The sequence below is a fragment of the Microtus ochrogaster genome, chromosome 10, assembly GCF_000317375.1.
Source record: "Microtus ochrogaster isolate Prairie Vole_2 chromosome 10, MicOch1.0, whole genome shotgun sequence".
NCBI lineage: Eukaryota > Metazoa > Chordata > Mammalia > Rodentia > Cricetidae > Microtus > Microtus ochrogaster.
The window spans coordinates 50,765,377-50,779,202 of record NC_022016.1 but is presented as its reverse complement, the minus strand read 5'-3'; the positions used below and the strand labels follow the sequence as shown (position 1 = coordinate 50,779,202).

Sequence of the window (13,826 nt, the reverse complement as noted above, 5' to 3'; positions counted from 1 at the left end):
AAAAAAAAGAGCAGGCAATGCTCTTAACCACTGAGCCTTCTCTCCAGCCCGATCTGCTTGTTTTTTAAGTGTTTATCCTGCTAAATAGTCCAGGCTGGCCTTGAACTGGAAATCATTCACCTCAGCCTCCTGAATGCTGGAATTAACAGATTAGGCCCAGAGTAGACATCATAAAGCAAGCAGGCCATTTCAACCTAAACAAAGTCCAGATTCTGAAGGGCATCATGGACTTACTAACCTTGCATGACTATTTGTAATTATTGCATCACAGAAGATATATTCTTTCACTTTTTATAAAGGGTGCTTGGGATTGAACCAAAATCATACACATGCTAAGCATACTCCACCCGGGTATCCTCGTATTTCACACCCACAGAAACAGGCAGGGATGGTGACTTCCTAACCCCCTGCCTCAATCTGATGTGAGCAAGGGGGAAAAAACTTAAAAAGGAAATACAAGTATGATAATGTCCAATAGGACCCACCTCTCAGCCCCCACTGCACAGAAACCACCCAAAAACCAAGAGGAGCTAGCGAGGGAGATACCTGGGGAGCCAGACCAATACACTGCCTTCTCCCTGGGCGGGCGATTCCAGCTGTGATCCAGCTGGTTAAGAATTGAGTTTAGGAGCTTGTTCCCTCCTTTCTCATTTGTAAAACGGAGTATACCCTGACTTCATGGTGAGGCTGTGAGGTTTTACACATGAAAAGCAGCTGACACTTCACCAGCCACGGGAAAGCCTCCAAGAGGACCAATTATCTTTCAGACTAGAGGGAGACAGGGTGCCAGTAAGAGCCAAGTGTTGGGATGCTCAGATTAACTCTGCTTTTATTACTAACCATTCTTGGGAACTCAAAACAAAACAAAAAAAAAAAACTCAACCCAGCCCCTCTCTGAGATCCAACTTTGGGAGGGGGGGGCGCAGTACAAATGGTAAGGCAAGGAGACTGACTTGCTCCCAGCTCCCAGCTCCTCCACCACTAGAGATATGCTTAAGACCGCCCCTGCAAGCACCTCAACAGAAAGGCTGGGCAGGATTTAAACTGGTGGTCTCCAGGGGTGGCTGCCTATCCCCCTCCCCCCACTCCTTTCTAAAACATAGTTTGAATTCTTCCCTTATCAGATAGGTAAATCAGTGTGCAGCCCCACCAAGCCAGACTCCCAGGGCCAGCATCTAAAAGGAGCCTGAAAATTCTTCCACCCCCAACCACACACAAAGCAGGGCCCCGCCTCTCTCCCCATCCCCTCAAAAAAAAAGAAAGAAAAAAAAAAAGCAAAGGCCCTGGGGGGAGGGGCATGGCCTGAGCTCCCCCAATAGAGCCCTGCCCCAGGGAACAAAGGGTTGACACTGGTTGGTTCTGGTGGTCGGATTCCTGGAGTTCCAAGGCACAGATCCCCCTAGGATGGCTCTCTCCCACCCTCCCCCACATTCAAATCGGACCGGACCAGTTCCTTCCTTCCTCTACACCACGGTGGGGTGAGAGGAATGGCTTCAGAACATCTCCTCCAGTCAGACCCCAGGAAGGGGAAGTTTGCTAGTCAACTAACAGGCATCTTCTCTCTGCCCCCCACCCCAGCACCCTCCCTGTGCCTCCAGGATGGACTAATAAAGAGGACGCTTCCCCTAAGGCGCCTTCTGTCAAATCCTTCCCGCAGCAGATAAATATTTCAAGGGGAAGAGGGCCAGGAATCCCATTTTCCTTTCTCCAACCTGTTGGAGTTAGTCACGTGGGCAGCCTGGTGGTGGGAGAGTTACAGCATTTCTTCCCCCTCCATGCTGCTCTTTTCTTCCTGGCTTTTTCCTTCTGTCCTGAGGAACCCCCACCCACCCCCACATCAAATACCCAACTCAAGTAAACTGACTAAACCCACATATACCCTGTCATCTAAGAAATGTGAGCCAAAAAAAGTAAGTAAGCAAAGGGTCGGATTGAGCTGTGACTCTCCTGTCTCTTGTGGCTTGCACAAACCATTTCACTCTGCTTCTTTCTTTGTGGGAGACTTTGCAGGAGAATTTGATCATATTCCACCCAGTTGACCAGAACCAAAAGAAGGGTTTATGTGCTCTTCTCCAGCACCTTGGGACATTCCAGGTTTGGGTGACCCTATGCATCTCTCTGACCAATTCTAGGTTGAGTAACCAAAATACATATCAATGCTCACTTTAGACTGAGCAGGGTGCTAAACACTCCTGTCAAAATCATGTGGCATTACAACCAGAAGATTCATAAATGCCTTGAAGGTTAGCGACGTGCTTAAGCGGAGAAATCTGACCGGAAACCCTAACAAAGTGAGGAGACTAGCCCAGTATGTATTTGGGAGAGCCTGGGACAGAAGCTCCAAGGAAGAACTACAGATAAAAATTGCACCTTGGTTATAGTATCAAGAAAGGAAGCCGGGTGGTGGTGGCGCATGCCTTTAATCCCAGCCCTTGGGAGGCAGAGGCAGGCGGATCTCTGTGAGTTCGAGACCAGCCTGGTCTACAGAGCTAGTTCCAGGACAGGCTCCAAAGCCACAGAGAAACCCTGTCTCGAAAAACAAAAAAGAAAGGACAAGTGTTGGGCTGACTGCCACGAGCCTGGTCTTGCTGGGTAGCGAGGTCCAATAAAGGCAAGTCAGACATCTTTTCTTCTAGCTGTGCTTTTAAACTCCTAAATGCCTTTTTATCTGAAAGACTCAACACAGTGGTGACACTCTGGTGTCAAGGCTTCACCCAAGCCTTGCAGGTAGAGGCACAGAGCTTGTTCTAAGGTTAGCTGCCATTCACCTCTGCTCAGCAGCCCAGAACAAATGCTCCTCCGCAGCTCTCCACCAGATGGGGTATCAGCCTGCGCGAGGCTCTGAACGGAGGGTGCCTACACCTCGCCTCTTTCCTCACGGTGGTTTTTCCTGGTCCTTCCATTCCTCAAGATGCTGGAGATGCAAGGACAGCAAGCTCTCTTCCCATCCAACCCCGATCTTCGGCTGTGAGCAAGGAGTGCAGGGTGCGAATGGGAATGAAAAGCTTCCTGAAGTTTATGCCAAAACCATAGAAGAAAAAGCCATCATACTGCTTTCTAACAGCAGCGCGAAACCATGCTTAAAAGGTCTGTACCATTATGAACGTTTCCTGCTGAAACCTCCCAGGCTTGGACTACACAGGCTTGCTGCTCTTCATGCAGATGTAAGTTTCTCCAAAAAAAAAAAAGGAATGTTTGAGCCCTGGCTATGTTTGTGCCTTACACCCTGGAAACCACTGACAGTGCAGGCAGTAACCTCACCATTAACAAGGCAGACAGTTGCCATATTGGAAGTTTTGTTTGGGACGCTGGCAAAGCATCACCCAGGCTGTTCTCTGGAGGCATGCCGCCTCAAAGAGAACACCAAAATATTTGAAGATGCCAAAATAACACACGGGCTTCTTTATACCAACTCTACAAAAACCCGTATTTTTAAGCCACCTTTTCCCACTGACATGGGAATGACAGGTAGTATTCCTAGGCTTGAATCCAAGATGATCTTAATGGAGCCAAAGTTCTGGGGTTTGGAGTTGTAAGCTGTCAACATGTACCCCACAAATACTCATGGCACACTATACGGGACCAAGCCATGGTAATCAGCCTCATCTACCACCTTCCCTGTCCCCTCTGGTGAAGACACTGTCTACTCCTGGTCCTCCAGGGTCCTCAAGACTCCCTCACCTGTTTTTTTTTCCACAGTCATTCATTTAGATCAAGAATGCAGTATAAAAATCACCTAGACAGTCAAGTTCTTCTCTTGACAGGACATTCACAACGGTCAATCCATGCAATGTTATGAACCAGGAAGGCAAGATCCTACACACTGTCCCACAACCCAAGTATGGTATCCTAGCCTCGGGTATGTGGTGCAGGTCTAAGTCATTGTGGCTTAAGCAGTTTTAGCTTCAATTTCTGTGTCAATATTGAATTTTTGTTCAAACACAACGTATAGTTCATTATAGTCTTCACCTGGGCCAGATGGTAGCTGTGCACACCCACAATTCCAACACTAGAGATAACATAGGTAGGAGGATGGAGGCTAGCCTGTGCTACAAAAGAGCCTGCCTTAGCAAAAAACTATGTTCTGAAAAGATGCTGAAAACCAATACTTCCTACAAATCTTGGTGGCCTACATTTTGGGCTACAGGAAACCAGACTTAAACCAACTATTTTTGATGACTATCCTGCTGTTTCTCAACTAGAAGTTATTCTGCCTTCCAAGAGATATCTGGCAAGATACGGAGACTAGTCTAATCAATTCCCGACATAGATTTCAAGATCTAAAGGGACCTATGGCTGAACCTAATGGGTATTAGACAAACCTGTGTCATAGCCTGATCTGCCTACTCTTCTCCTGGAAACAGGATGAGGTATATGCAGATCAGACAGAGGAGAAGGCCAAGGCAAAGAAAGGAGGGTCACCAAACTATAGGTCAGCTTGGCTAAAGTGACTCCCAGGCCTGCCTGTACTACAGCGTAAGCTGCTGCCCCAAAATGTAAGAATGTTTGGTATGTGGATCAGCACGAGGGCAGTCTCTAACAGGGTGCTGAGAATCTATCCCCTCACTCTTGGAAGGGTTGATCCTGAGCCCCTCCCTTTCCATGGCATGACAAATGTCTTGAGTTTCTTTCCTCCCTTCCACCCCATTGCCAGAACATAAAGTTCCATTAAACACTTCTTCCTCTGCCTCGCGGACACTCTCCTGAAGTGAACAAGTTTCAGAGATTACCTGTATCTACAGCATTCCTCCAGCACGGATAACTCGGGTCACCAGCCTAAATTACGCCAGAGTGTGGGACGAGCCCGTGCCACCGCAGGCTGCGGTGAAAAACCAATTACAGTGAGGGGAGAGGGCAGGTTAGGGAGGAACGTCTTCAAATATGGGTGCCAGCCAGGAGCTGGGGCCTTTAGTCCCAACATCCAGGAGGCAGAGGCAGGCAGATCAAGTTAGAAGCCAGCCTGGTCTACAGAACAAAGTCCAGGCCAGCCACAGTTAAAGACAGTGAAATTCTAGGCCAGCCACAGTTAAAGACAGTAAAAAACTGTACCCTTCACACACAGAGAGAAAAAAAAAAAGAGAGAAAGAAAATATAAGAAACCAAACACACAAAAACTTCAAATTTGGGCTGGTGGACATAGCTCTCCAGACTGGTATGTACTGACTGCTTCCCCCCCCCCCACACACACACACATGCTCCTGGGTCCCTATTGCTATGATCCTAAGGCTAAGTCTGAGGCACACCACCAAGGAGCCTTAGCCTTTGGAAGGAATCAACAAAGCTTTGCACCTCCTTTATATCCCAGCCTCCCCAAATTGGGAAAGCTGTCCAGCCCATCTCCAGACCAGGAGAGATCTGAATCTCTGTGATCTGATAAAGGGGAGAGTGGGGGCGGCTTGCCACCCCGGAGGAGGGCCATTCAAAGAGGGTTCCTGCAATAAAGTGATTTAATAGATCTAAAGAGGCCAATTCCCTTCTCTCTCACAATTACTTCCTGGGAGTTATCATTCACATATGTAAATGAGATGGGGGGGCACAAAGCCACCATCCAGAAACCAGCAGTCTGGTTGTATAGTGATGGGGGGTGGTATTTCAAGGAAGTAGCTAAAGGTACCGCTGTAGGTCCCTTAAACACATGTTCCAGAAGCCCAGCGACCCTAGCACACCAACAGCAGAGCAGAGAGCTGGTCCCAAAATTCCTTCAACCCAAATCCACCTAGTTTCCCCCATCGACCTCCTGACTGGAGGGCAATGTTCAGTCTTCACTGCAGCCTCCAACCAGTCGGTCCAGCATCTCCTTCCCCACCCCTCCCCCTCAAGAACGCCATCCCTCAGGCTCCAACTCTTAATCCCCACATCCTCCTTTCCCCTCCCCCACAGCTCCTAAAGCTAACCTCCCTGAAGTAACCCCTCCCTGCCCGGACCGGGTGTCAAGCTCCAGGGCCAAGGATTAGCAATTTCTTCTCTCCTGGTCCAGCCTTAACCACTTACCCTACCTGGGAGGCAGGGTAGCAGGAACCTCCTAACTAACCATCGAGGCTCGGATGCTGAGCGATAAAGGCGAGTAAGGAAGAGAACCTGGAGACTCTACTATTCCCTTCCTTATTTAGGGTTAGGAATGTTAGGGACAGCAATCAATGGCTGTCTGGGGCCATAAATGCCAAACTGAGAACAGGACGAGAGGCCAGCCTCCTTCCACGGCCTGCCCCTCGACACTGAATTTCACTCCCCACTGCGCGGCCCTTCTTTAACTGAGAACTTGGGATTGCACCGACCCAAGTCTCCTTCCTAGACTGGCCCAGCCAGGAATGAAGGCTTCGCTTAACGTTTTCCTGCCTGGCAGGACCTACCTGGTGGACAGCAGAGGTACCTGCCAGTTCTGAACCGTAACCAGCCTTCTAGGGGAGCTTTTCAGCCACACGCTCATCCTTCCGGGATCTGCCAAACCTATTCTGGCCACAGGACCTGGCTTTTTAGGTGGCCACCTGACTGAGGTCTGCACTTAAAACAGGGGAAGAGCCTGAGTTCGCAGGTTCATGCCCGTGGGAAGGGTGGCAAATCAGCCACACTCCCCTGCCCTGTGAACTACATTCAGACCTTCAGAACTCAAGGCACTAGCGCCCGATTCAGGCCCTGCATGTGCTTCCCTGGTTGGCCTGCTCGCCCTCCCCCACCGGCAAGCACAATACAACCTTAGTTTCTGCCACATGGGGTCACCTCCCTGCCCCCTGCTCCCTTCCCAGGGGAAAAGAGGTAATAGACACGTGGTAAACCGGAGGGGTTCCCGGAAGGGGGCGGGGAGGGGGTGCTGGTAATCAGTGGTGCCTCCTCCTTGCTCCACCGTAGTTACTAGAAACTCAAAATTGGGGTGTCCCGGCAGATAAGGACGCACAATGAGTGTCCTTTATCGCCTCCAATCCAACAGGCGCGGCCATCAGCCAAGCATACATATAACACCCAGTTTTTCTTTTTCCTAGCAAAGTTACTAGAATCAGTCTCACCTGGTGCACAAAGACGTCCACCGGGGGGTCGAGCGCGACCCCGGCGCGGGCGGTCATGGACAGGAAGCCGAACCCCATGCGCACGTTGAACCACTTACAGATACCGGCCCCGTGCAGCAGCTGCGGCTCGTCTGCCGCCCGAGCCGCGTCAGCCGGCGCCTCCTCGGGCGCCTTCTCCGCTGCCTTGGCGCAGCCACCTGGAGACAGGGAGGGCCAGGTGATCAGCTGGGGGTCAAACCATCGCAGGGCCCTCGCTGGGACCCGTCTGGGAGATCTCGGTGTTGAGCCCGCGATAGACACCCAGGAGGAGGCAGCTACCAAACAGCTGCTAAGAGGAAACCTGTTCAGGCTGCCTCCCCAAGGTTACACGGAGGATGCTGAAGCCCCGAAAGTTTTGCATGTCTTCCCACAACATGTTGCCCGTGCACACGCGGCGGGACAGGCCCCTCCTCTTCTCTCCCTCCGCCCCCACAGACTCGGCGCGCAAGCCACTGGAACACCAGGGTTCCCTGCTCCAGAGATGGCCCCAAGAAGCAGGAGGCCGCAGGGACTTGGGGTCCCGCGGGCAAGTCCGTGGGACACTTTCCCACCTCCCTTCTATTTAGCTCTTGGGCGCCCTGCACCCTAAGGTGTACCCGCTGAATCGCAAGCTCGAACCTGCAAACTGCTGGTTGGACACCGAGCCCATGGTCGTCGGCTGAGCCCGTGGCCCCGGGCCCCAGGTCGGGCGGCTGCTGGCCCCAGAGAAGTCCGGAGGCAAAGGGGTGGTTCGGAGAAGAGGCTGCTACATCTTCCCCCGCACAATAGCGGTGGGAGGGCCCACGGCTTTTCAAAGGCTCCCAAATTCTAAAAGACAATGACCCAACCCCCCGCGGGCAGCCCCCTCCCCTCCCCTCTCTCATTACCCCTCCCTTTCCCTCTGGCTCTGGCTCCCGCCCTCCCCCACTGCTCTGGTCTCTGACACCTCTGGGGTGTCCCTTCCCAGAACCTTGAGATTTGACACCCCCTCCACATACAGATATCAGGACGGGGGGTCTTTTGCCCTAGGAGTCTTTAGTACCCCAGAATTTAGGGTACTGACTTTAAGGACTCAATGCGGGTACCTAAAGCAGACACAGGTGGGGGACCTGGGGGGGGAGTAGTTTTATAACCACGTGACCACACACACAGGTGGGGGACGGGGGGGAGTTTTATAACCACGTGACCACACACACTCTTCCCCCCCCAACCCCCCCGGGCAGATAATTATACATTCCAGAGAGTTGGGGGAGGGAGGTGTGAGCCTGTTGGCGCTGTCCAATCAGAAACACAAACCACCTGTCAAGGGAGAAATGGATGAGCCCTCCCCCAGCCCCTCAGCGCCCCTCCCCCCTTCCCCCTCAGGCCTCTGAGCTGACCCGGCTGCTTGGCGCTGACCTGCTCTCACCCCCCACCCCGGTGTGCTTAGATAGACCTGGAGTTCTGGGCACTAGGAAGCCAGGATATGGGTGCAGGGAGGCGGCAGGAGACCCTACAGAGCTTTTCTCTCTTGACCTAGGCGCTGCCTCTCAAACTCAGCCTGCCTCTGCTACAACTCCATCTCCAAGTCTCAACATCAGTTCCTCTGGGTTTATCCCAATCACAAACAAGCAGCTAGTTGATTTGTGCAGAGAATCCTTTGCTTCCTTCCCAGCCTGCATCTAAAGTTGGTCCTAGGTAGAGAGCTTCCTGGGAGAGCATGGGGGAAGCCTGAACGAGTGTCCTCTGTGATAGCTGCCTCCTCATCCTGTCCGGCGCGTCCCGTCCTGTCCCATCCCTTGCTGGCAGAGGGTAATACTGTGGGTGGAGGCACTTCCTCCAGTACCCGGGACACTCTGCTTCCCAGACCCTCCTGCTCTCAGTCACCTTCCTAAATTGCGCTCCCCTCCGGGTAGCTTGGCTGGTGGAAGGACTGGATAGGAAGGTTTCTCATTTGAAGAGGTAAACTCCCTACTAGAAGATAAAGAGGGTGGACCGGGGGGGTGGCCACTGCCCTGGTCAGAGATGGACAATGGCCCGGGGCTCAGTGCACGGCCCTGGCCCTGCCCCTTCACTTCCGGTGCTCAGTTCAAACTGGACAATGCCAGCTCCGGTCAGTTCCCCTCCCCCACAGCTACAACCCATTTAAAGGGACAGAGCCTGCTTTCAGGGGCATCCGCTTACCCTGAATTCAGGCTTCTCCATGAATGTGTAGAATCTCTTGTGGTTCACACGCTGCAGCTGTGTGCGTGTTGGTGCACACTCATGGGCACGTGTGCATCTGAGAACGAGAAAAAAGATAATGGAAGATAGGGAGGAGAATCAGTGACTATGAAGAATATTTTCCTGTTCCCTAGGAAGTGCTTTGCACGAGACTAAACTTTTGAGCGTAAAATGTATGAGATAGGACTTTGGAGGATTAAAAAAAAAAAAGACTCTGGTGAGCCTTCTGTTACTTAGCTAAAAAACATAAGTATCATTAACAGTGCCCTATTCCCAATGGGACTGGTAAATCTTTACGGAGTGTAACAACCGAAGCCCTCTATTTGCATAACCCGCTCCCGTGAATCAGCACCTTTACGATAGCTACTCACTGTACCTCTTCTCCTGAGCTTCAGAAGTCGGTGGCTGAGGTCTTCTGAAGGGATGTAGAAAAACAAGGCAAGCGCTCAGGTTTCTCGGTGCCGCCAACACGGTTGGGTTCCCCCCGCAGGCGCGATCAGTTGCTCTGTCCAGGGTCCTGAGGGAGTCTGTGGCTCTGTCCTTGGTGCTGAAAACGCTTCCCAGTTTCCTGCCTTGAGAACTTCCTTTGTTCTCGCCTCCAAATCCTTCCCAGAAAGCCTGGTTTCTCTTTTCTCAGAAAGCCTGAATGTCCCCTGGCACACATGAGGCAAGTAGAATCTTTCTTTTTTCTTTTTTTTCCCTCCAAACAGAGTTTCTCTGTTTAATAGCTCAAGTTGTCCTGGAACTCACTCTGTAGACCAGGCTGGCCTCAAACTCACAGAGATCCGCCTGCCTCTGCCTCCCGAGTGCTGGGATTAAAGGTGTGCACCACCACCGCCTGACTTTATTTTTGCTTTTTATTAAAACAAGGCAAGCTACATGCTGGCCTCAATCACACTGAAATTCTCCTGCCTCTTCCTCCTTAGAACTGGGATTACAGGTGTGTGTCACCTGCCTGGCTCAATCTTTCTTTTACATTTTATTTTATTATATTTGTTTTTATGTGTATTTATATACCATGCATGTACTGCTGCCCTTAGAAGCCAGAAGAGGATGTTGGATTCCCAGGAGCTGAAATTACAGGTAGTTGTGAGTCACAAATGTGGGTTCTGGGAACCAAATTAAGGTCCTCAGGAAGAATAATCCGTGCTCTTAACCATGGAGCCTTCTCTCCAGCCCTGAATATTTCTTGAATACTGAAGAGGAAATTTCTAGAAGTAAGTGATTCTGTTAGAGGATTGAAGGCATTGCAAGCTCACCTTTAGGAAAAAACAATGTTCAAGCCAACTCACGTGATCATAAAGAAAGATATTATCTTTGAATATGATAGTTTATTTACTAATAATTTTAAATTAGTTCCATTGTTGAAAAGTACCTTTTGTTTTTCAGTTTTGGTTTTGAATTTGTTTGTTTGTTTTTGAGTCAGGGTTTCCCTGTGTAACTGCCCTGGCTCTCCTGGAACTCTTTCTATAGACCAGGCTGGCCTTGAACTCACAGAGATCTGCCCCTGCCTCTGCTCCCTAAATGCTGGGACCAGAGTCGTGCTCCATCACCACCTGGCTGAAAAGCACCTTTTTTTTTTAAATTTTATTTTCTAGACAGGGTTTCTCCGTAGCTTTTTGGTTCCTGTCCTGGAACTAGCTCTTCTAGACCAGGCTGGCCTCGAACTCACAGAGATCCGCCTGCCTCTGCCTCCCGAGTGCTGGGATTAAAGGCGTGTGCCACCACCACCTGGCAAAAAGCACTTTTTTTAAATTATTGTTTTGAAGCAGCGGTGTTCCCTGTAGCCCAGGCTGGCCTCAGGCGGACTGTATAGCCACAAAAAACTTTGGAGTCCTAATTCTCTGCCTGCATCTCCCACATGCTGAGATTCCAGGCGTGCACCACCATACCTACCTTTATGCTTTCCTGAGAGCACAGGTGCGTTGACATTGCCCGTTTATGTTACAACTCTGTGATCTGGGGCAACTTTCTTACTCTCTGTGTGCCTCGGCTTCCTGCCCTGCCTGGGGAAGATATTGAGAATACCTTGGTGCTCAGAGACGTCGTGAGAATGAAGGGCAGGGACTAGGTATTCCAAGGCAATGTTTTCATAATAGTACCTTGTTGGGGAATATTGTTTTCAGGTGTGTGTGACTTTGTTTAGCTGCACTTGACTAACTGTGAAGCTGTGATTCTTTGCCTGTCTAAAACACCTGATGGTCCAATAGCGTGGCAGAAACAAGGACAGACGGAGCTAGCAGGCAGAGAGTATAAAAAGAGAAACAAGGAAGGGAAAGAGGAGCAAACAAGAGAACAAGGAGGGGAGGACAGCAGGGGCCAGCCGCCCAGCTACACAGCAAGCCACAGAGAAAGAAGTAAAGAAAGGTATACAGAAATAGAGAAAGATGAAAGTCCAGAGACAAAAGGTAGACGGGATAATTTAAGTGGGCAAGAAACAAGCCAAGCTAAGGCTTGTCAATCATAACTAAGAATAAGCCTCTGTGTGTGATTTATTTGGGAGCTGGGTGGCAGCCCCGCCCCCCCAAAAGCAAAAGAGTAAAACATCATACAACAGTACCTGACATGTGGTTTTTAATTCCTTAAGTCATTCAGTTGGGAGATGCACAGGGTCCCGAGTTTGAGCCCTAGAGCCAAGGCCTGGGCTTCATACACAGGCCCTCATAAAATTGGGCATGGGGCTGAAGAGATGCCTACTTCTGGAGGACTGGAGTTCGATTCCCAGCACCTACAGGATGATTCACAGCCGCCATCTCTAACTGCAGTCCCAGGGGATCCAACACCCTCTTCTGGCATCTGCATCTCACACTCACGTCAATCTTCCTGTCGTAGCATCCTGAATGCTAGGATTACATGTATGAGCCAACACACCCAGCCTGAACAGGTTTGAATTGAAATAAGATACATCATCAAAATAGTCCTAATCCTCGTTTTCCTCAGCTATCTTTGTAAGTTCTCTTCCCAGAACAGCTGAGTGGAAAGCCCTGGCCATCTACTAACACAAATGATACTGTGCTCTTGAAAAAAAACTATTCCCCAATGTGTCCCATAAGATACCTGTCCCACCAGCTGTGCACGCACACACACACACACACACACACACACACACACACGTGTGCGAGTGCACTTGTGCATATCTCTAAATATCACTACCTCTGAGACAGGGAGGCAGAATTTGAAGCTCAAGGCCAGCCTGAGCTACATGAGAACAGTGTCTGAAAAGGGCAAAACCAAACAGGAAAAGATGCCAGCTCCTTAGAGCCTTTGATGCATCGTCCCATGCTTTAAAACAGACCAGTGAGGGGCTGGAAAGATGGCTCAGTGGTTAAGAGCATTGCCTGCTCTTACAAAGGTCCTGAGTTCAATTCCCAGCAACCACATGGTGGCTCACAACCATCTGTAATAAGGTCTGGTGCCCTCTTCTGGCCTTTGACATACACACAGATAGACTACTGTATACATAATAAATAATAAATAAATATTTAAAAAAAAGCAAACAGACCAGTGAGGCGGAAGATACAGGGCAGTGCCTATGAGCACGTGCAGAACTCTAAGCTTGGTCCCCAGGACCATATAAGCCTGTTATGTTGGTGCGTGTGTTATTTAACAGTTTCCTCCCAGATCAAAACATTCCCTTCTGCAGGGGAGCTCCTGACACAGGAAGGTAAACAACTAAAAGAAATGCTTCAAGAACGCCCTGAAACTGACTAGATTCACCAAGCCTCTCCCTGCTCCAGTAAACAAAGAAGTCTCTGAGGCCAGACAGCTGCCTGGGAGAAGCAGAAACCAGTCAGCTCTCTGCAAGAGATTTAGACCAACAGAGCCCCTTGGAAAGAATACTCTCTAACCTGCTGAGCTGCCTGCAGGCTGCAAGGTGTGCTCCAGGTCCCCCAGTTTTTGTGAGCTCCAGGTCCCCCAGTTTGTGAGCTGTCAGCCACACTATGATGGGTCTTGGCCATGCAGCTGTCATTCTGTCATTTCTGCCCCTGTAAGTGACCCCTCACCTGCAGTCCTCCTATAAGTAGCCCCAAGTTGACTTTGGTGAGCTGTGGGGGTGTCTGTACTTGGGTTCATCATGGGCTCCCTATCTGGGGTGAGTAGATGAGTGTGTTGTGTCTTCCCAGGAAAAGCTTTCTCACACAGGAGCATCCGTGACCCCAGTGCTGTGAACGCGAAGACGGGGGTCAGGAGTTCAAGGTCATCATTTGCTGTATTTGAAAACTTGACATTAAAAACAACCCAGTTAAAGTATTATCCAGAAAGCAGTGTATTACTCACGTTTCCTGTGCGGTGTGAAATGCTCCGTGCTTCATCAAGAAAGATCTAGAAGATGGCTCGGCAAGAAACCTGCCACCCAGCCTACTGATTTGAGCTTGATTGCTGGGACCCACAAGGGCAAAGGAGAGGGCTAAGTTCCAAAAGTTATCTTCTGATGTCCACACGTGTACCCACGTACACACACACATACGTGCGTACACTGAAAAGAAAAAAAATGTCATTGTTATTTTAAAATGAGAAGTCAGTGTGGCCGCACACACCTTCAATCCCAGCATTTGGGAGGCAGAGGCAGGTCTCTGTGAGTCTGAGGCCAGCCTGAGTGAGTTT

The 13,826-nt window shown here is 50.2% G+C and overlaps 1 protein-coding gene across 1 annotated transcript in view; it reads right to left on the bottom strand.

Moving 5' to 3' along the window:
• The window catches only part of Lin28a (lin-28 homolog A), a 12,144-nt gene extending 4,455 nt beyond the window's left edge, over positions 1-7,689 (bottom strand). Inside the window, exons 1-2 of the mRNA XM_005353084.2 lie at positions 7,659-7,689; positions 7,002-7,198 (exon numbers count right to left, since the gene is read on the bottom strand). Coding sequence (XP_005353141.1) covers positions 7,002-7,198; positions 7,659-7,689 — 228 coding nt within the window. The remainder of the gene's footprint in view (positions 1-7,001; positions 7,199-7,658) is intronic.
• Positions 7,690-13,826: the final 6,137 nt, after the last annotated feature.